This window comes from Parambassis ranga, chromosome 6 (genome assembly GCF_900634625.1).
Source record: "Parambassis ranga chromosome 6, fParRan2.1, whole genome shotgun sequence".
Lineage (NCBI taxonomy): Eukaryota > Metazoa > Chordata > Actinopteri > Ambassidae > Parambassis > Parambassis ranga.
Genome location: NC_041027.1, coordinates 11,966,941 through 11,989,239, shown reverse-complemented (window position 1 = coordinate 11,989,239; position 22,299 = coordinate 11,966,941). Strand labels below are relative to the sequence as shown.

Sequence of the window (22,299 nt, the reverse complement as noted above, 5' to 3'; positions counted from 1 at the left end):
GCAATTAAAACTGCTGGAGGTGAAAAAATGATGGATGACAAGTACTAGATAAAGGCAGTGATTACATGTACTGCACGTACACTATGTTGATCTTGCATATGGCATAATGGCAGCAATTACATCAGCGTACTGCAGGGAGTGATTAAAGGTTTTTATCTCCAAAGACAGAAAAAAAAGCCTGTGAGGCTTTTTGCATCTACATATACATGCTGACCAGTGTTTCCATCCACAGAATCTCTCCTCAAAATATTGGAAATATTGAGTCCAATGAAACAATCGACCCGCCTGCCTCTGCTTCTGTTCTCTTCTCCCTTTGTCAATCTATTTTACCCTTCCTCCTCACCTATCCTTTCTGTCTCTTCCCAGGAGAAATCACAGCCACAGAGAGAGTGTAAAGTCAGATTGATGTACTATGGATAGGATACCCTGCCTTCTACATTAAGTGCTGCAGCACTGTGCTGTTTAGACTCCCTCTGCTATGGCTGCACCAATCAATCAATAAATTCATAAATAAAAGAAAAGCACTCTCTTAACAGGTCATTTAATCTACAGCTCAGGCTTAAATGCAACTTAGTTTGTTTACACTGATTTCTTTCTCATTGGGTCCAGTTTTACCCTTCATAGTATATTTATTATTATAGATCTTTACACAATTAAGATATTACTGAGATTGGATCGGGTAATACTAGCGCACTGAGAGTCCAGAATATTGACATGCAACCCAACAGTCTGAGCTTCAGCCACCTCCATCTCTGTCACTCACTTACTACGTCCTTTGTTGTTGTTTTTTTTTTTTTTGAATGTCCGACAATCCACCGAATGAGCACCTAGCTAACTTAGCGTTAGCTTGAAGCCGAATCCGTTCATACTTTGGAGAAAAGGAGACGTTAGCTGTAGCAGCAAAACTTATAACTAAAGGACGTTGTTGTCCTAACTAACCTTTCCTCACTTACTATTAGCTGACTAGAGTTATTTCTAGGTGTGGGAAGCAAGAGAGAGACACGGGGAGCTGTCTCCCGGTAGCGGCCATAACACTTCATTCTTCTTCTCCTCTGTCATTAGCCGTAGCACAACACAACAGGTGGGGTTTTCATTTTGTGCTTACGCCACATTAACTAACCCCAGTATTCAAGAAAAGTAGTTCCCTTTTTAAAATACAATTAAATATATAACACATAATAAATCTCATCTTACACTACAATGAAGTTTAATGGCGTTAAAAGGCTGGAAACAACCATATTATTTGTAACAAAAATACAACATAATACACACGTAAACGTTAGGCTACAAGCTAATCACAAGCTAGCCATGACAAGACTGATGCCCCAAACTACAACAAGCACACATGTATGCTAGGAGTTCTATCAGGTAGAGCTAATATGCTAATACAAGCATGCTAACACAATATTGCACACAGTAGCATGCTAATTAGCACTGCATACCGTTGATGCTGGTGGGAGTGTCACTAGTGTGTGATAGCAGACAATGTTTTGGTGAAAGTAGCTGTTACTTCTTTCAAATTAAAGGACCAGTTTGATGGATATAGCAACTAGTGGCAAGGCTGCAGATTGCAACTGCATGAATACTGCTTTTCCAAACTAGCAGTTCCAAACTAGTCACTTGTGAGCCTCCATGCTAAGCTAACAACAACAACAACAACAAAAAGAAGAAAATATCCATCCTGGCCTCCCTGCACCATTTACAAGCCATAAACTCTTTCCCTGCACATCTTTCTCTGCACCATCCACCTGCTCTGTGCAGCCGTCCCTCCATCATTCCCTCCTGACAGAGAGGTGATTAGGAGGAGAGAGTTCAGACCTGCTGAAAAAGCAGCTTAGCTGTAATTATCGTCTCGGAAAGAAACAAACAGTTCATCAGAGCCTTCCTCCGCAGACTTAACAACTGTTGCCAGGATATATCAAATGCTCGACAACCAGTCGTTACCTTGGTTACCATTGTCTCAGCATGTCTGGGGGCTCTCCGTACAGATGAGATTTTTTTTTTTTGTTCAGAAAATATAATGCACCAAAACATATTAACATATACAAACCACCTACACACTCCGCTGCGTGCCAACATACATGCAGACGCCAGCAGATACAGAAACAGGCTTCATCGTCTCCAGTGCCTGTTTTTAACCACCCTCCATATTGTGCATGCTCGGAAACACACACACACACACACACACACACATACACACACACCAACACTGCCAGCAGTTTCGGAAATGATTTCTGTGACTTTTTCTGTTATTACAGAATAAGGAGTGACATGAAAGGAAAAAAAAATGCTGAGGAAAAGACGAGCGGATGTGATAACAGTCTGTTGCTCCATTTGAAAGGAGGCATCATCAGGTGCATATGTGAGGAGACAAGGGTCCATAAGAATCAGCAGGTGTATGCGAGGGTCTCTGTGGACATCTGCTCCAGTTTGGCTAGGATTATAAATACTCATTTGTGGGTCAGGCAGTTGCAAGCACCACAGATGCATAGGTCTTCTCATTATTTTGTTTTTTTCCAGCAGTAAAGAGGTGTTTCATACATATGCAGGTAGTGACAGTCAGTCTTCAGACACACTCTCCCATTGCAAGCACAGCTGGCACCTTGCAAGTCAAATCGGTGTGTATGCAGACATCTGTGTACACCATCCATCATCAGATACATCCCAGCGTACTAACATCTGCAGAAACTAGCAGCTCCCTGCATCCTATAGTGATCTACCAGGTGTCCAGTGTGTTAACAGCTGTCCAGGTGCAGTAAGTCTCTGCAAGGGAGTTATGGCCTCTCTACACTGTGCGATTTTTATCAATCTTATAAGACCATTGCATGACACACTATGCAATGTGGATCTAATAAACTTTGGTACGACGTCAAGTTCGATGCGTGCAGATTGTACGATGACCATTCACTGAATCGCAGGCGATCGCAGGTTACGATGTACGTTAACATGCAAGGAGGAGGTGGACATGGATGCGGAGTGACAGGTCGTAGCAGCTGTCACACTGTGAGACAGTCATCCTAAATTTCTGACACCGCTAGAATTTTATCACAGCTTGTCTTTGGTCGCAAGACGCTGACAACGGCCGTTGTGGAACCTGCCTCACAGCGCGACGTAAGACCACCACGATTCTCCTACGATGGGCGTCTTTCATCTGCGACTGCCAAGAATCGCACAGTGTAAACCGGGCATTAGAGGAGAGGCCTGCTGCCTGTCTGTCCATGTAGATGGAATGAGGAGGTTCTTCCAACTTAACATAGTCTAGTTTAACTGCTAAAAATAAATTCGATGGGATGTCTTACTGTGAAACCTCCTTGTGCTACTCCCTGTCCTGCACCGCATCAGATGCATTAAAACCTTTTTCTGACCTTCTTATCGGTCAGTAGGTGAATTTATTTCCTCTGGTGTTCTGACACTAGACCAGTTGTCCCAGAAGCCAAGCTGACCAATAGGGTTGCAGCTTTTAACCATCTGACATCCACTCAGGAGAGAAGTAATCAAACCAGGAAACTCAAGATGTGCTGATATACAGGTGTGTCACAGCCTTGTGTGTGCTGCTGAAAGACGCTTCACACGCATCGACCAGCAAGCAGTCGCACGCAGAAGGAAATGTGCCCTGCTCCCACTGATGGACAACAGAAGCTGTGGCAGAAGGATGGCATTAAAAAGCAGCGGGGGATGTAGTGTGATGAAAATGTCAGACTGAAACCAGCAGGCTATGTTCTGTAACATGTTTAATCAAATTACACTGTGTGTGTGACACTGTGTATTCACACGCTGCACAAGTGCATGTACAGACAGTATGCTGTGCATGCACACAGTATTAAAGGTAAAGATCTATTCAATCTGCAAATACACTCAAGTTAAAGAGTGGCTGAAGTCTCCCACTCTCCATCAGGTTTTAAGAACACCTACTACCACTATCTAGTTAAAAGGGACATTTAGGGTGAAGTTATTTAATGACAAACCCAGCAGAGCCCCAGAGGGAAACAGCCTGATTTTACTTATAAAGCTGGTTCATCCAAGTTCACGCTTCAAATCCAATATGGGCTCATCTCCTCCCTGCAGCCCGTTGACCTCACACAACACAACACACTCACATTCAGAAGCTCAAAACATCTATTGTGCTCTCTAGTCTGTCCTGCTTGGAGAATCTGCAGACTCTCAGATTGATTACTGCCCAAATGTGTTGCATGTGTGTGTGTGGCAGCCTCCAGTGTTTATGCACGGCTATGCTTGGCCACCTGTGTGTTTTGTTTGTGTAATTGTGTAACTCACCCAGCCAACACTATGAAGAAGTCCAAGCGGTTCCACGTGTCTCCGAGGTAACACTTCTTGCCAAAAATCCCCAGAGCCACCATCTTAATCACCATCTCAATGGCAAAGAATGCAAAAATGAAGTCGTCGAAGTCCTGCGTAGACACAGACAGACAATAGAAAATGTTACAATTATGATGATTTTAATATTGATTATACATCTAGATGTGAATGTCTTAAATTGGTGTTATTCAAGATTTGACCGTCCACAGCTATGCTAACAGACATGTGAGGTCAATTTCTAATAAAAATCATCTTTATTTACTAAAACAAATCATTTTACATACAGTGGATGGAAATCACACTAACCAGAAACTAAAAAAGCTAAGATGTTAGCATGCTAATTTATAATGATAATGCTAACAATGCTAAAATACTGATTAGTATCTCCATTTAGCCTGTTAGGAAACCAAAAAGTATTGCATTTCATCACATGAGAGTGCGTGTCACTTTAATTCCTGTGACAACAATGAACCTGTAGAATGTTGTGGGGCTATGTGTGCACCTACTCTATTGACTTCAATGGGGCAGCATATAGTATCTAAAAAAATTAAGCCATGTACCCTGTCTGAACAGCCCAGCTGGTGGCATTATGCATGTATGTGGAAACCTTTTAACATGATCTTATTTCCATATTAGGTCATGTGCTCTAAACAATAGGAATAAAAACTAAACAATGCATCTAATGAAAAAAAAAATCAGGCTTACATTTGCTATTTCTTGTTATTTCATTAGCCAACATCTACTCAGGCTTGCTCTTAACAACTCTAATATTAGCCATGGACTATATTTGATATTAAGAAAACAACCCACTGAGAACCTCTGACAGCCATGTGATCTTTTATTAATTCCTGCAGAGGAATCCTCTTTTCTCTCTGCCCTGTCATCAGGAGGTCGGGCTCCCCGTCGTCGGGGGAAGAGAAGAGAAGACAAGAGAGATAACTGCCTCCTCTCAGCTGCAGTGGATTCAGTGTTTTGCTCAAGGACCAGGGTCCAGTGAGACAGATGCTTGATGTCCACCAGTGACCTCGGGTCTAATGATTGTTGTGCCACCTTGTAGTCTCAGCAGAAACTCCAGTTAAACATGGCTTTGTGATCCAGAGTATTAATGTAATAACCTGGAACAAACTGCTCATTGCACTGATCAGTATTCCCGCCCTCATAATGCCTGTCTGGTTGTCTGACTGAGCTGCAGCCTCTCATTATCAGGCTGGACTGAAGACAAAAACAAGGGCAGCAATGAGGAAAGGACAGTAAGAAAAAAAAAAAGCTTAATGCTTTATATATGAAAATCAATCAATAAATAAAGAGACGCAGAAATGAAGGAATTGGAAATGAGGAGGGGAAAGAATCGGGTTCAAAGTGAAAACCTATCATTTCTGGAAGGAGATGAAGGCATAGGACACCCACTGATAGATGAGTCATGCTAACATGAACAGAGAAATGTATAAATATATCAAATCCTGTTAGCTTAAGGAGAAGCTAGGCTCTAAAGTTCACTGTCAGAGGAGGTTCACACGGGAATGTATGGCTCAGCTTTGGAGAGATTCTCCTCAACACGTGGGGCTGCAGGGCTCACCGCCTCTCAGACAGTTGGTGTTGTGCAGCAAAACAGCTGCCCGAGGTTAACCCCCTAATTCTGACCATACATCAGTCCAGATGTTTTTACACAGCGCTCATTTAGTCCAAAGAGCCTCAGAGCAGATTGTTCAGTGATGCAGAATCTCCCAAAAGAAAAAAGGCAGAATAAAAACCACAGCGTTTGATCTAAATTTAATCTGAGCTGCCTGGATGCTGGAACAAACTCACATGATGGATGTTTTACTGTACGTCCTCACCGTGTCACTGACTCAGAAGCAGAGTCAGTGTTTCACAGGGTTGTTGATAATGAGGTGTCACATTAGCACAGCTAAAATATGCTCAGATGCTGCGATAAAAACTATACCCAACTCTTTATTGTCCATTAATAGTCCAGCGACTCTGACCAATGATGGTGCAGGTGCAAAGATATGATCCTCCCTTCACTTCTTCCACCTCCATGTTTGTGAGCAGACTGTAGTTATATGCACGGATTGTAGACTGTGTATAAAGATGGACGACATGACAGCTCCGTATAACACTAAAACATTTGGTCTGCCCCCTTCTGGCTGGCTGCAGTACAGCTGATAAACCCCCCCCCTCCATGTTAGCAGATGGGATACAGACCCAACAACAAAGCTCTTCTGAAACAGACGATGGCTTGTTATTATGGCTCATTAGATCTGTGTGCAAATGCTTAGTTTTGCACACATTCATATTCAATTAGATATGATTGTGTTGCTGTTCTTATTAACAGCCGATGTTTAGTAAATGGGTGAATGCTAACTATTTTTTTGTTGTAAAAATGTTGAAGAAAGCAGCAACCCTGCAGTTCTATATATGGCCACTTGAGGGCTGGCTTCAAAAGTGAGCACATCCCCATAAACCTCTATGTTAAATGTGTTCATGTTGTTATGTGTAATGTTCACATAGGCTTTGAGTTAAAGTTAAGTCTTTTATTTAGATTTTTTTGTCGCACTCGACAAAAAAAAAGTGTTTCTATCTGTAGAAACTATATGTTAGAGTCCCACATATGGTAAAGCAAAGCAAGAGCAGCTGGTTAGAAAAAAACATAACAAGAAAATCCAATTATTGACAGATGTTTCGAGCCAAAATGCATGACTGAGGTTGTGAAGCAGAGAATAGCGGAGACGTTTACCTCCATGCTGAGCTTTAAATGACTGCAGCTCCTTCTCCTCCAACATTCAAACCTCCTGTCTCTGTCTTTGTTTCACTAGTTCTCTGCCGGTGCGTAATTACTCATCTATTTTGCATTAGCTAAAGCCTGCATGCCTGCAGAGCACATAATATAAGAAACCCCCCTCTTAAGACTCAGGTTGATGGGGGACAGAATCACACAGGCCTGCTCAGTGCTCATGCATACTGTAACACACACAATATGTGCCCAGGCCTCCAGGGGACGCTATAAATTGACACTGAGCTGATGTCAAGCGGCTCAACCTCCACTTGCGTCGACACACTTTTGACATACAGCTGGGACTTTGATGTCAACAGGACACACCGGCCTGAGGCGATCCCACTGGAGCATAATGGCGGATGGTAACACAGCCGCTGTAATCCAGATATTGATTTCCCCCGAAACTTGTATCACACATCAGTGGAGCGTGAAACAGGTCGCATGATCTCCATGAACACAGATCTGATGTCCTAAACATGCAAGAAAATCTGCGTCGGCATCACGTCAATCAACATTTCCCTCCGCGGCTGAAAATATACTCAAATAAAAAATGTGTGTGTGGCTCTATGTGTGTACACACACACACATACACACACACAGGGCTGCCTCTGAGGGAATCGACACCAGTGACCTGTGCTGAACGGCTCACTGCTCACACACTCCATAATTTCTACCCTCCGCTGTGTTCTCTCCGCGTGAAGAGACTCACAAAGAGGAGAGAATACTGACAGGAAACTTTTTCAAAAAAAAATAAATAATAATAATGAGACTTTGACATTATGAGAAACAAAAACTAAAAAGTTCATTACGTTGTATCATCCCGACTAATCCTGGGCTGCACGAAATTGCCTTTCATTCGGTGTGACAGTCACAAAAGTGTGAAATAGGCCAACAAATGACAGCGGGGAGGATTTGTGGTGAGTCAACCTAAAACGCTCTGAAACTGCCGAGCAAAACTTAGCAGTGAATCAGATAATAACAAAAACCAATGGTTATGCAATATTCTCTGGCGAAACTCAAACTATTTAATGGGTATATGAAAAGAAGCTGACTTTTCATTCAAGTTGTGTGTCTCATTGTGTTGGGTGGGTGGCTGTTTTTCACCCAGAGAACAAGTGTCAATGAAGGAGAGCTGGCTGAACTGTAAAGTCTTGTGATTTTGCGTAGGTGGAGGGTAACGCTCCTCATCCCTCTATATTTATTCCAAACAAGCTGCTGTTGCTGCTGCCAGATATGGAAAAGCCTTCACTTCCTGTGCAATGTGAGGACTCACCAGACACACACACACACTGTTTATATATGTGTGTGTGCAGGGTTAATCACCATTAAGTAATTGATCTATAGCTGTACAGTGTGACACTGAGCCTGATCAGTGATCATTAACAATGCAATGCTCTGTTAATGGCAGGATGCAAACCCAATCTATACAGTCTTTCAAGAAGACACCTGAGTTCAGTGGATCACTTATAAGGTCAAACCGCTGCCTAGCAGGCTGTAGCCATGTTGCTAACTTCCTGCTAATAACATATATGTGTTTCTGTAACATCTGGATGGGATTCCTGGTGTATGCAAACTCCTCCTCCTCCTCTTCCTCCTCATCATCCTCCACCTACCCCTGACTTCCATCTCTCTCATCTTCATCTTTCTCTAATGTTTTTTTTTCTCCCTCTGTCTTGCAGGAAAGTCTTAACCCCCCATTACTGTGATTATGTCTCCCACAGTATTTCAAAGTGTGAGTGGCTGCAGTGTGTGTACAGTATGTACAGCTTGTCAGAGACTGTATGATTATGTGTGTCTACATACATAAAACAATCAGACGACTCCTCTCTTCCTCAGTCTCGCATGAATCTCTCTCAAACAGAACTGACACTGACACCACACACCAGCTCATACACACAGCCCCCTGTGTGTGTGTGTGTATGTGTGTGTATGTGTGTGAATGCCTATGTTACTTCTACACACACACACACACACGCGCGCGCACACAGATCGTCAGCAAGCTGTATTGTCAAGGCATCAAGTGCCAACATCGCACACCTTCTCATCAGCTCCTGAACTGAGTCTCTATGCTGTAAATGCACTTAATCACTAATGCTGAGTGCACTTAAACCATCCCTAATGACTCCACGTGGCTCACTCACATCGTGTCAGAGCAGTTATTAGATACAGTATGGCGCCCAAGCGTGCGGCTACCTCTGAAGCTTTCTGTGAAACAGTAATGTGTGATTCAGCACACGACACTCTGTGGGTGAACAATCAGAATATTATTCTGGAACAATGATGTTGGTTTCCCATTGTATTTCCAAGGAAGGTGAAGCAGCGGCCCTCTGCTAGACAAGAAGCGTCTCATAATTACAGATGAGGCTGAAGACAAGTGAATTCAGCAACACTGACACAGTGAGCAGGCGTCAGCTCTGATTACTGCAGCAGACATTAGCTGTGTCAGGGGATGAGAGCCCCATTAGCCTTGATGCTAGCAGGGCAGAGTCAGGCACGGGCTATGAAATCATTTATCTACACATGTAATCAGCCATTTCCTGTAATATGTGAGTGAATTTCTGCTGTGCAGCCTTTTCCTTGGCCTGCGCTGTATTTGAAAGAAGTATTGTTATATGTTTGTATTTCCTGATTTTGGTTTGTCCATGGCTTTATTTGTCCTGTATCTTAGCTTAACCTGTTTTGTTTTGAAAATTCTTTGTGCATCTCTGTTTTACTTCCTCTTATTTCCCCTCCATGCTGATTGCTGGTCCCGCCCTCATTGCAATAAGAATAATTAGAAAAGGGTATTTCCTAAAGAAAATGCAAGTTTGATTGCTGCAGCTGAAGCATTGCTTTGAATGCTGATGTGAAGGATTGCTCTGAATTGCTGGAGAATCAGAGCAATTCAGAGCTTTGTATGCCTCTGTGTGTCAGCCTGTCACCAGCAGAGGAGACCTCAAAACTCCACTCCAACTTTGAGAGCCTGGCGTGCGGAAACAAATCGGAATTAGAAAATTACAAGCCGATGTCCTAATACAAGTTTGATAGAGCAGCATCTAATGAGCGTTCTAAGACTAAAATGGAGTCTGTAGCTTGAAATTTGTAGGAGATACATTTGTCAGATGACACCAAAATTGCTTAATTTTTGAAAAACTATAATTTTTTATATAAGGTGACCCGGAATGTCCTCTGTAGTTGTCTGTATAGTTGAATGAAATCGGTCAATGTATGCTGAAGATATGCTGCGCCATAAAAACTTATGGAAGAATAAAAAAGAAGAAGAAGAAGAAAGAGGGTGAAGAACAAGAGTTTGATTGCCTAGCAACGGCAATCAAACTAATCTTATGGGAGAGACTGACATAGACATGGCTACCCATGTGCGCCTACAGCCTCTCCGACCACCGCCCAATTCAAGCACACACATTTATAAACCAGTGAGTGCACTGGAGTTAATGTGGATAAGGTGCCTTGCCCAAGGACACACGACAACGACCAAGGAGTAGTGGGATACCTCCTCCAAGTTGGAAATGGGGAAAAAAAAATTTCATCACAAGAAAAACCTATAAAACCTGTATTTGTTGGACTTTATCATACACATCTGGTCAAAATGTGTAAACGTCTGTATCTGTGTGTCACCTCCTCCTCGGATTCTGCCGCTGAACATTGTGTTTGGATTCTGCTTCCTTCGTCTGTTCAGCTACGGTGCCTTTCATGGCTAAAGCTCGCAGCAAACTTTGGATTTATGTTACACTCCTGCTGCTGCCAGCAACGTGAGCACAGTATTTGTTCTGCAAGGGAGGAGATTTCATCCAAGAAAGACCAATCAAACATTAGTAGATGCACGAGGATTCCAACACTTTCACCTCCTGGAATGTCAGTGGATCACCAGTTAGACACAAAAAGCCAAACTGGACTCAGCTAACGATGACTGAATCCAAATAAATAAAATAATTTGGTGCCTCCCTGAGGAGTGTTCTCCCCAGCTCTTAAGTAAAGGCCATTTGAGTGGATGGGAAGATACACAGTGAACATATTCTCTCTCTTTTTTTTTGGATGAAACAGGTGCCATCAATTCTGTGAAAACACTTCCCCACACCATGGCCCAAAAATAAATCTCAGCCACTATGTATGCTAATTTTGCCTGTCACAAGTCTGAATGCCATTATCACAAGGGGTCAGATGCTTTCATCGCACGCGCAAATGCACACAGGCAGGCAGCCATACGTGGCGATGACGGCAGTGAACGCTTCGCATGGTGGGGACAATAGAGCAGGCTAAATGTAATCTGCCATTCAGCTGAGATCTGCTCACTCCTCACAGGTGAAGGGAGATCATTCTGTGAGAGACTTTGTCAGCCATTCATATCAGCTGGCGAGCACGTTCAAACACACTGACAGCGTGACGTCTCCTCTTCCTCCAGCCCGTGTGCCTGTGTTGCTCCTAACAAAGCTAAATCTATAGCCATTTCTCCCTCTGTTTCACCAGTTGTATTAGCTTTCTGAAGGCTTTTTGTATTGTAGCTGCTACAGGTTGGGGTGTGAAGGAGACGGTTAAGTGAAGTTGAATTTTCTTCTCTGAGCTGGGGTGCTCTCTGATGGGATCACCAGGTGTTTTCACCAACTGGGATAAAGAAGAGGAAAACAAAGCAATATTCTGGGAGGCAAGAATAAAAGTGCTTCATAATTGCAGATGAAGCTGAAGACAAGTGAATTTAAGTTGCTTCTACAACCTCTACAACCTTCAACAACACTGACACAGTGAGCAGGGGTCAGCCCAGCACACAGCAGCTGTGTCAGAATATAAGAGCTCATTTAGCCTCCATCTGAGAGGAAAGGGAGGTCTATGTGAGGCATAGACTATCAAATCGCTTATTTACAAATGTAAGCTTCATTGTTAATACCATACAAACAATAAGGCACGGTGGCAGTAGCATCATGCTACGGGGACAGGGCTCAGCAACATGAGGTGACATAGCTATAACAATATAAACACACACACAGCCCTGACAACACAAATAGCTTCAGGCCAAGCGTCCCTGCGTGGCCCAGCAGCCAAATAAACTCCAGACTTAAACTCCAGCGAGCATCTGTGGAGGGAGCTGAGGATGGCTGTTTGCCTGCAGTCTGAGGAGATCTGCAGGGATAATGGGATAAACTGTGCACAAAGCCTGTAGAGATTTAACAGAGAAGCAGACTCGAGGCTGTAACGGCTATCAGAGGGGCTTCTACAATACTGTTGATGAGGATTCTCAGTCATCCAGGTCATAATTCGTAAAGACAATTGGAGTATGTAAGTTCGAGTATGGACTCGTAAAGTTATCTTGATGGCGTTTCTACAATACTGACACAAGGGTCAGAATACTTTTGTAAATTAGTTTTGTTTTTATTTATTGAACAAACACATAGTGTGTAAATGAGTTTTTAGTGCTACACTGCATGCTAAACAAAATATGTTAACACAGGAGTACCAAACATTGCAGTTCTGTGAGTGGCCACATGAGGGCTGGCTCCAAAAGTGACTCCCACAGATGTTAAAATGCTAAAAAGTATTTGTACTTCGTTACTGTACTTAAGCAAATGGCTTTTATGTATTTATACTTTTCTTAAGTAAAAATAATAGTGCATACTTTATACTTTTTATTCCATTACATGTTGCAGCTGTTACCTGTACTTTCTCCTCCACTACATTTCTACAGTGTCTGTAGTTACTTGTTACATGTGATGAACACAGTGCTGGACTGATGTGAGGTCATACTCTGCATGGAGGTGGTGTCACGCTGCCAGCTGTGTTTCTATAATGAGCCTCAGTCATGGTGCCGGTGCTCTGGCTCAGTTAGCTAACTAGTTAGAATCATAACATGAATCTACAGCAGGAACACTGACACAGTAAACATGCTGAATGCCTGTTTGTTATCAGCATCCTCTCTGTTCACTTGATGCCCACAGCCTGCCTCATGACACACAGACCTGTCCATAGCTGCTTCTGGACTGAACATGTACATTAACTACACATGGTCCATTTTCATTGGAAGATGATTTCTTTGATTATTTTAACCTGTTCAGAATAAGTACTTTTAGGTTTAAAACTTTAAGTACATTTAAAAGTACTTAAGACTTTTACTTAAGTAGGATTGTTGATGTAGCACTTCTACTTTTACTTTTTACTATTTTGCTGGGTATTTGTACTTTTACTTAAGTACCAAGCTTCAGTACTTCCTCCACCACTGTGTAAATGGAGCAAAATGTCACAAAGTCAAAGTCAGCCCTGGGGAAGAAACTTATGAGGAGGGACTGCAGCAACAGCATATCAGGAAGTGTGAGAAAGAGGAAGAGCGACGGCTGTGAGTGGTGAGAAAAGTCCAGACGGTGCGAGACGGATCAAAGGCAGAGCCGAACAGGCGTGTAGGTCATGTGATCTCTCCTTAAAATGATGGGAAGAATGAAATGGAGGAAGTGGAGAATTAATAAGAGTGCATTTAACCTCTAGGCGGAACATTCATCTGCACTGCAGAGAGGAAGCCCGCTGAATTAAATCACATCTCATATCCTCCAGCAGAGGAGATGGAGGGAAGCTCCCGCTGCCGTGGCAACAGCAGACTCAAACCCCCGTCTTTTTTTCATCCCATTCACCTGTCGCATCCTCTCCTCTCCTCTTCATTTCCTTTTTCTTCTTTTTTCATGTTTGCTTTTATTTTCCTCCTGCTCTTTGCACTTTCTTTTATTTCTCTTTACTTCTCTTATCCTCCTTTGCTCTCATTTTCTTCCCTTCTTTCTCTTTTTGTTCCATATTTTCTTCCCTGTTTGTCTCTTTTCTTTTCTAATTCCCTTCCTCTCATTTTCCTCCTGTTCTTTTTTCCCTTCTCTGTCCTTTTATTTGCTTCCTATTTACTCCTGAAATTTATTTCCCTTCCATTCTGCTCTTTCCCTCTTTCCTCTCCCCTCCTTTTTTCATTTCCTTGACCTATTTCCTATTTTCATTTCTTTTTCTCTTCCCTCTCATCTCATTTATCCTCCTCTTTCCCTTTCCCCTTCCTCTCAATGTAATGTTTACATTTCATAGAAGAATACGATGCGTGTGCATCCATCTTAAGAAAAGCTGGATTTTTTTTCACCCACTAAACTGCCGGTGATATCAGAAAGTACGGAGCGCAGGGAGTGCGGCTGTGTGATAGATATCTCACTTTGGAATGAAACTGCTGAATTTCACTGAGTCAGTGGACAAGAAAATAAGAGGACTTCGTTCTGATTCAATCTATTTGGAAGCACTTTGCGAGCACATTATCTCTTCACCGCACAAGATGAACAGCGCCAGATAACGCAGATGTATTCTGCTGCACCTCACTCCGCTTCATTCCCTCAACCGACGCACGGCTAAATGTGTTTTTTCTGGCCTCTGTTTTTGTGACAACAACACTCTTCCATTCGTTTTTGTTGGGTTAAAGGAGGTCCATAAATTAATGGCAACGCCTCCACACACTGTTGTTGTTTATTTTCCATCGCAGATAATGCAAATGGCCAAAGCTGCAAAGGCCAGATATGCTGCAAAATACTGCTCCAGTACAGTGCTGGCAGGGCTGCATTGTTTTAATACATTTGTCTTTTTTACTTTTTGTTTGAATGATTCTGGAGCTGCCATGCAAAGAGGGGTTTCTGCCCTGCGTGTGTGTGTAATGTTTGCCACCATCACACTGCATTTTGTCGTCCTTATGTGTGTGTTTAGCTGCGTGTAGTGTGTGTGTGTGTGTGTGTGTTTCTCCCTCTTCCTGTTCGGGCCTCTCAGCCTGTTGTTCTTGTCTTATTAAATAAAGATCACAGGAGATAAATGAGTGCCTGTGAGTAACATGTTGTGCTGTCATGTCTCTGCGTTGTGTCTTTCACCAAGACATCTGGAAAACGGTCATTTAACAGTTAAAGTGGAGCTGCTGCACTGTAAGTGTTTTTAATGATAAGATATAGATGTGCTTGGTGGTTGTTGATGGGATGGTAGGCAGGGGTGGCAGGTCTCTGCCCAGACAGCATTTATATATGGGGCCCCACATGGGTTAGGAGTGGGTAGCCATTAGGTTTGTCCACAGGTTCCATGGTGGCCCCATATGGGTTTGCCCATGTGAGCTCTGAGTGGGAGCTAACTGAAGACTGGTTAGACTCAGAGCTCATATGGGCAAACCCCATACAGGTCTGTGGGTGGAAGGCGTTCACAATGCAAATGAAAGGCGACAAAAATAGAAAATGAGTTCTTTCAAAAAAGTAAGCTGATGGTGACTTTACAAAATAAAAGAGCTTGCACGACTGTGATCGTTTCATTTATATGTTCTCTGTAACAGAACAACATCACAGAAACAGCCATGATGACATATCAACACTTTGTTGTGTGTTGCATACAGTGTTGGGGAGTAACAGATTACATGTACCAAGTTATGTAATTAGAATACAAAAAAAGTCACTGTATTCAGTTACAGTTAGAGTCTAAAGACATGGTAATCAGAATACAGTTACATTGTTGAAATCAGTGGATTACACGACGGTGTAAGTGTTTTTTCATGCAAAAATCACTGTCTTCTTACACCAAAGATCTTGTTTACGGCAGATGTCTGACTCTCCTGACCGCTGGTCTCATTGTGTGTTCATATACGTGTGTGTGACAATGAATAGTCATGGAGTGAGAGCTCTTACCGACAATACAACGTCTTTGATCAAAGCTAAAGTTTTAGGTTCATATCAGCAAACTGGACAGAAAGCTGCAGGAGACAGAGAGGACAGGGAGGACAGAGCAGCCGGACTGATGGGGGTCAGAGTCTGAGGATGAGGAGCGCTGCGTGCTTAATGCTCCTCAGTCATGAAGCCGGTACACTGTTAGCGTCACTTGAATAAGTAAATTAGTTGGCTGCTAGCTGCTAGCTAACTAAAACTGAGGCTGATTAACATTTAAGTACGAACGTGTCTCTTGCAGTCAGCTGGTTTTATACATGGTAAACTGAGTGTTTTATGGATGTATCCAACTATTTAATAATTTGTAAAATGACTTTGGGTTACCTTGTTTAAAAAATATATTATTCTGACATCATTATGTTCTGTTTCTGTTTCTCTAGAATAACTAATAACACTGAATGCAGTCAGCTGGAACAATCTGGACATTTTCTATTGAATGTTTTGTAGCGTCCTTTGTAGTCAGCCAGGGCTGATTGCTGCACTCTATCACTTAAAATGCAACTCAGTAAGTAATCCAAGTATTCAGAATACGTTACTCAGACTGAGTAATGTAACGGAACACATTACAAATTACGTTTTAGGGCATGTAATCTGTATCCTGTTGTGCTTTTTAAAAGTATTCTTCCCAACTCTGGTTGCATATTACCACTCATGTAAACATGTCCACTAGGGATGTCCCGATCCAATCACGATTATGTGATTTCAGACTCAATCGGAATCAGATGTTGCCTCCCGATCAGGACTCGGATATATATTTATTAGGGCTCTCAAAGTTAACGCCTTCTGTGCAAGGTGGCTCTGTGTCCTGTAGTGTAGGGGTATGACAGTTGGTTTTGGTGCGAGAGGTCCTGGGTTCGAGGTCTCGATGAGCTGCTGCGCATCTGAAATCACTTAGCGTGGCGCTCTGGACACACGCATTTATAGACAATCTTGAAAGTATCGGATCGGGACTCGGTATGGGCAGATACTCAAAATCAAATGACTCTGACTCGGACTCGAGGGCAAAAAAACCTGATCGGGACATCCCTAATGTCCACTCTAATCTGGTACTGTTCAAAGACATTTAAACCACATTAAAACGAGCCAAAAGGAGTCTTACCTGCAGGATCATGCACCTCTCAGAGTCACAGTTGATGTCTTCACAGGGATGAAACATGCCCAGTGTCACACAGTTCAGCAGGATCACCAACATGGACGCTCGCTCGAACCACGTGGAGGACAAGAGTTAAGGAACATGACACAAACAGACGACAATACATATATATATATAAACATTCCTCCAGGCTTTCTCCAGTGACCTCATTATGCCAACCTCATCTGAAAAAGTGACGTACATTGATCTCTTCCAGTCCAAAAACTGTCAAAATTAACCACATAGGAATCTAAGGAAACGGGAACGCCCACCTGTGGCTGCTCCAGTCATTGCTCCCATTTGAGCCTGTGATTGTTAGCAAGGGAGCTGGATAGGCAAAACAAAAGAGGGAGGCTCACTAAGAGGAGAACAAAGTGTCTGACTTGATGCATAGTGCATGAGTTTTTATTGACTGTAGTGGGCGATCCTAATGTGGCTAGGCTAAACGCCAGCAGTGTGACAGCAATCAGTGATGAGAACATGCACAGACAGACTAACTGATGCTGCTTCCCACACACACACAAACTGCGTCACAACCTGCACGCACACACACAACACACACACATATATTATAGATTGCATCCTCAATCAGCACCCTGCACCCTGCCTGGTTAACAATGTTAGGTGAAGCAGACAGTTTGTCATCTGAATGTGTGTGTGAGCTAAAAAAAGGGAAACTTTTTCATGCGTACCAGCGCGCAGCCAGGCTGTGAGGACAAACAGCCCGTCCGTCTTTTATCGCATTAACCACCGTTTGCTCATTCATCCCCACTGACCTGTAATGGAGCTGCGTGTCCCCACAACAGAAAACAAGGACAGGACACACAGGGATTAGCAAAAAAAACAAAACAAGCAGAACTAATAAAAGCTGCAAAAACAGTCATGTGAAAAAAAAAGTCCAGTCCATGACGTAGGTTGTGTTAGATTTTAGTTGCACTACAGTGAAGTTCAGAGGTCACACTGTCCTCTGAAGGATCACAAACATCCCAGCAAAAAAATCCTGTACATACAGCAGACTCCAGGTTTCACTGAGCCATGAGACGACGTCTGAGGCTGCAGTGGGCACGGATTCACTGAAATCCACGAAATACAAGACAGAAATTCTAAAAACAGGCACAACCATCTTTTTGACCTTTCCCCTGGTCCTCGAATGCACCATCTGTGAAGGACTATCGAGACAGTCTAACAGACCTACACTTATAATTATGATATTTTATCGCATCCTCTTAATGTTTCATTAAAAATTCTTTAAAAAGGAAACCATATGCACTAAGAAGATTTTGAAAAAAACAAAAAATGTATCATTATTCACCACAACTAGGAGGCCATGAACGCCTCACTTGCAACCAACAGTCTTGTGAAAAAAAATTCAACAAGTTTTCCCACTAGTTAATGTACAGAATAGTGTAAAAATACAAATATCTATATCATGTGGAGCCCTCCAAACACATGGAAATGATGTTTTGGGTCTTATAACTGTATTGCACAATTTAAGGCATGTCTGGGTTCGCTACACTTTTAGCTATGACTGTGTCTCCATAGAGGTGCAGGGTTTAATATTGCAGTGAAAAATGAGCACACTGTGACAGCCTCAAACTGCCCCGAGGTTCAGAACCATTCACTCCTGCCACAGTTCCAATACTTTACTGAGCTGGATGATTGTCTCTTGCTGTATGCTGTGGGGGATTATTTGAGTCTGTGACCAGTAAGGAACCTCAGTAACATCAGCTGGATGAGGATTGTTGCATCTGGAGGGCAAGCGCATGATTATCGCCGTCCCAGACAAGAGGATGCACTTCTGTGAGTCCAAAGGGACGCAATTAAAAAAGATCAGTCAGTGCAGAGACGGGGATCATTAAGCAGGAAACAAAAAAGTCGATCACGCGCGCTCCCCCCCCCCCCCTTGTTTGAGAGTGGTGGCACTAAAAGTTTTAGGGAACGCAAACTGGTGTTGACACCAGCAAACGTTCGCAGCGAAGTACAGAAGGGGCGGGGCTAATTAAAAATAATGAGCCACATGGGTTGCTTGTGCAAACTACTGATATCCTCGGCCATCATCAGAGCCAGACTGTGTCCCTGCAGTTCAGTCTCATCGGAGATCCACCGAGCATCAGACAAAAAGCAGACACATATGTGAGAAGTTAGCCACCTCCGGTCTGGAGCGGAGGTTACCAGGTGGCAAAACTGAACTAAGCTATTACATTATTGGTTTAATAACCATGTGGAGTGATCCCTTTCTGGGTGTAAATGGACATATGGGTGCAAGTAGTGTTTGGTTTATATAAGAAAAAGTATACTCTGCTGGCTGCAGTCAGGAGAACCAGCAGTGGTGTCGATTATCTTAGAGGTAGGGTAGGAGATTTCATTCTGATGCACTTTTTGTTAAATTAGTGTAACTTCTCTTTACAATCCAATAGCAACCGATTAGTTCGGCAGTTTCGCATAAAAACGAAGAATATGAATCATCTGTGGAAGCTATAAAACACTAAAACATCAGCCAATCCTCCGGGTGGACCCTGCGCGGAGTATTGGCTGGTTGTCACTCTCTTCCTGCTCTGCGTGCACCAGAGAGGTACGTGTATGATGGCCGAAGTCACAGACTGCAGCTCGTCTTCAGGTAATGCGCGTCCATGCGATCGGGAGGCGTGGCTTCGGGGTGAGCTCCGAGAGAAAGGGGCGTGTGTTTACTTTCGAAATCTGGCTGACTCTCACTGAGTTTTCAAAATCTCCTACCCTACCTTCAACTGCTCTAATATGAAGGTCTGTCAAATTACATGTAGGCAGGCCAATTATTTCTGAGGTTCTGTAAGCTGTCTGGAGTTCAAAGATGTTCTGAGCAGTGACAGAGAGGAGAGAGTGGAAGCTGTGAGCCACATAAAGATAAGATATCTGTTAAACATTCATGTGGAATGAAGAATAGAAGGCGGGATAAGTTATACATGAAGTGTTTTCAGTGCTTGTGTAAGTCCACAGAATGCCGGTTAAAAGATGGTCCAGTGGTCTCCCCAGAACTTCTGTACTTGGTTTGTTTTTCTCCAGTTATTTTGCTGCAGTTACTACATAAATCATAAATCAACACATACGCACGGACAGGCTGGGGTTTGGGGAGTTGGGCAAACTGAGAAACTGACAACTGACTGACCTAAAGTCAGATCAGGTAACTTTTAAAATGAGGCATCAAACCCCTGCTGACACAAAATGTGCAGCACTAAAAGCACACCTTTACTTTAAGACTTTGTGGTGTTCAGTAACAAAGTTAGCGAGAGTGGCACAAGCTGCAGAGTGAGATATAAGAAGACCAAACCCTGTGGCTTGTTCAGCAGCTGGAGTCAGCTGGAGGCCGAACACAGCTTTAAAAGTGAGTTAATATTATATATAATATAAAAAAATAAATGTCCATATGTTCTTTGCGCATGCACTCTTTATTAAAATATGATAATAAGATTAAACTATATGCCAACGGTACCAAATTGCATTTCTTCACCACTCCCGCCAACTTGTTGCGACAGTGGCTAATGCTAATGCTAATAATACACCAACCTGATGCATCAGTCTCTGATTACAGGCAGGTTTTACTGTCGCACTTCAAACGCTGTCAGTATAAAACACATGGTTCACTGGTGGTCCTGCAGGAGAATGAAGAGGATTTATCAACAGAAAGGCGTCAGGGAGATGGCAGAGTCTGCAGAGAGTGCGACAGAGACAAAGCAAAACATTAAATATGAATAATCTGCCTAATTTAATCAATAACTCTTCCTCTCCTGGCCTCCTTCTCTTCCTCTGCTTCTTCCAGCTGGTGGGCTATAATTAAACAATAAGGACAGTGTGTTTGCGGTGTTCTGCCTTCAGTGTGAACACACACACACACACACACACACACACCTTCATGGTGTCAGCATATAAACAAGTGGTGACGCCCTGAGGGATGGATTCAATTAGAGGAAAGATACACAGGGATATGCTCTGTCAAAACTCTGAAGGCAAGAAGCTTCACACACACACACACACACACAAACACACACTGTGCTTTCATCTGAGAGGGAACATTATCAAACTCATCAACACCTCAAAAAGTATTCTGTGTTCAGCTCTCCTGGGTTCTCCTCAGCCTTTCCTCTCCCTCACACATATTTAAAGTCCCTTTCTTCTCGCTTAATGAAAGGAAAACAATAAACAGCAAGCCTGGCGTCTTCCCCTTCATCACACCGCTGATTGTGTCCACTAATGATCTGACACCAGGACACAAAACAACAAACGTGTGTGTGTGTGTGTGTTGTTGTACAGACAGAGAGCAGAGTGAAGGTGAGAGATTCACAGAAGAGCACAAAAAGTTTCAACTCATCTCATCAACTTCTCTGCAGCTTTTATTTCTTTCATGAGAGCAGGGAAATGAATCCTCAGCAGGATGAGATGAGCCGCACACACACACACACACACACACACACACACAGAGTCTGAGGACGATCAATACAGACGTGCCTCTCTGAATAGATATTCTTCATTGTGTTTACTATAACTCGAACAGGACGTGGTTCTGCATCCGTCTCGGCTCAGCTCTGCTCAGCACACAGCCCTTAACTTTCACTGAAGGAATAAATGAGCTGCACTGCATCAGTTCTGGAGTCTGAATGTCCTGCTAACGTGTATTCCATAAGCTTAGGTGATGCTTTTGATAAAGGACACTTTGTGTTAGTTGGTGTTTATGCACATATAATCATAAAGAAGTAAAGACTGAGATCAACAAATCAACACAATGCAAATACAGGAAATATGACTGAGGAGTGGGGAAAAAGGGAATATTTGGGAACTATTACTGTATTTTCCAGACTTTAAGTCGCACTTTTTTTTCATCCTTTGGCTGGGTATGCGACTTATACCCAAGTGCGACTTATATATGAAAAAATATACAGTTAGTTATCCTTGTGTCCTGACGTCTGTCCCTCTCCTGACGGTTCTCTTCCACCTCCAGCTTGTCCACACTTTGCATTCTGAGCATAGGTGACGCGTGTGGTCGATATGTCGCTAATTACGAGGAATTCAGGAGGCAACGTTATGCTAAAAATGTAGATTTATGCTGGCCCGCTGGTGCGACTTCATTACGCATTTTTTGGCTGGTGCGACTTATACTCCGGTGCGACCTACAGTTCGGAAAATACGGTATACCTGCTGATTGCATTGCATTGTCTTCTGTGTTGGATTAATGCCACCCAACAAGAGAACTACCATCTTTCCTGAGGCACACTCACAGCATTTAAATGTGGAGCTCTATTGTCCGGCTAGTTTTCATAAGGCCGTCACCAGAAATACATTTAATTTCTACCTATTTCATAATCCCAGAAGACTCCAAGGCCACTCCACCCTTCACCAAAGTCCTCACTGGAATTCACAAA

General features: G+C 42.9%; 1 protein-coding gene across 4 annotated transcripts in view; it reads right to left on the bottom strand.

The window, feature by feature from the left end:
• Positions 1–16,984, bottom strand: part of cacna1g (calcium channel, voltage-dependent, T type, alpha 1G subunit) — a 118,419-nt gene extending 101,435 nt beyond the window's left edge. For 3 of the 4 annotated variants that reach the window (XM_028407796.1, XM_028407795.1, XM_028407798.1), the window contains exons 1-2: positions 16,877–16,970; positions 4,276–4,409 (exon numbers count right to left, since the gene is read on the bottom strand). In XM_028407796.1, the coding sequence (XP_028263597.1) occupies positions 4,276–4,409; positions 16,877–16,969 (227 nt within the window). In that variant the 5' untranslated portion in view covers position 16,970. Of the gene's footprint in view, positions 1–4,275; positions 4,410–16,876 lie in introns of all 4 variants that reach the window. The other variant, XM_028407797.1, reaches the window with a different exon arrangement.
• Between the last annotated feature and the right edge of the window lie 5,315 nt (positions 16,985–22,299).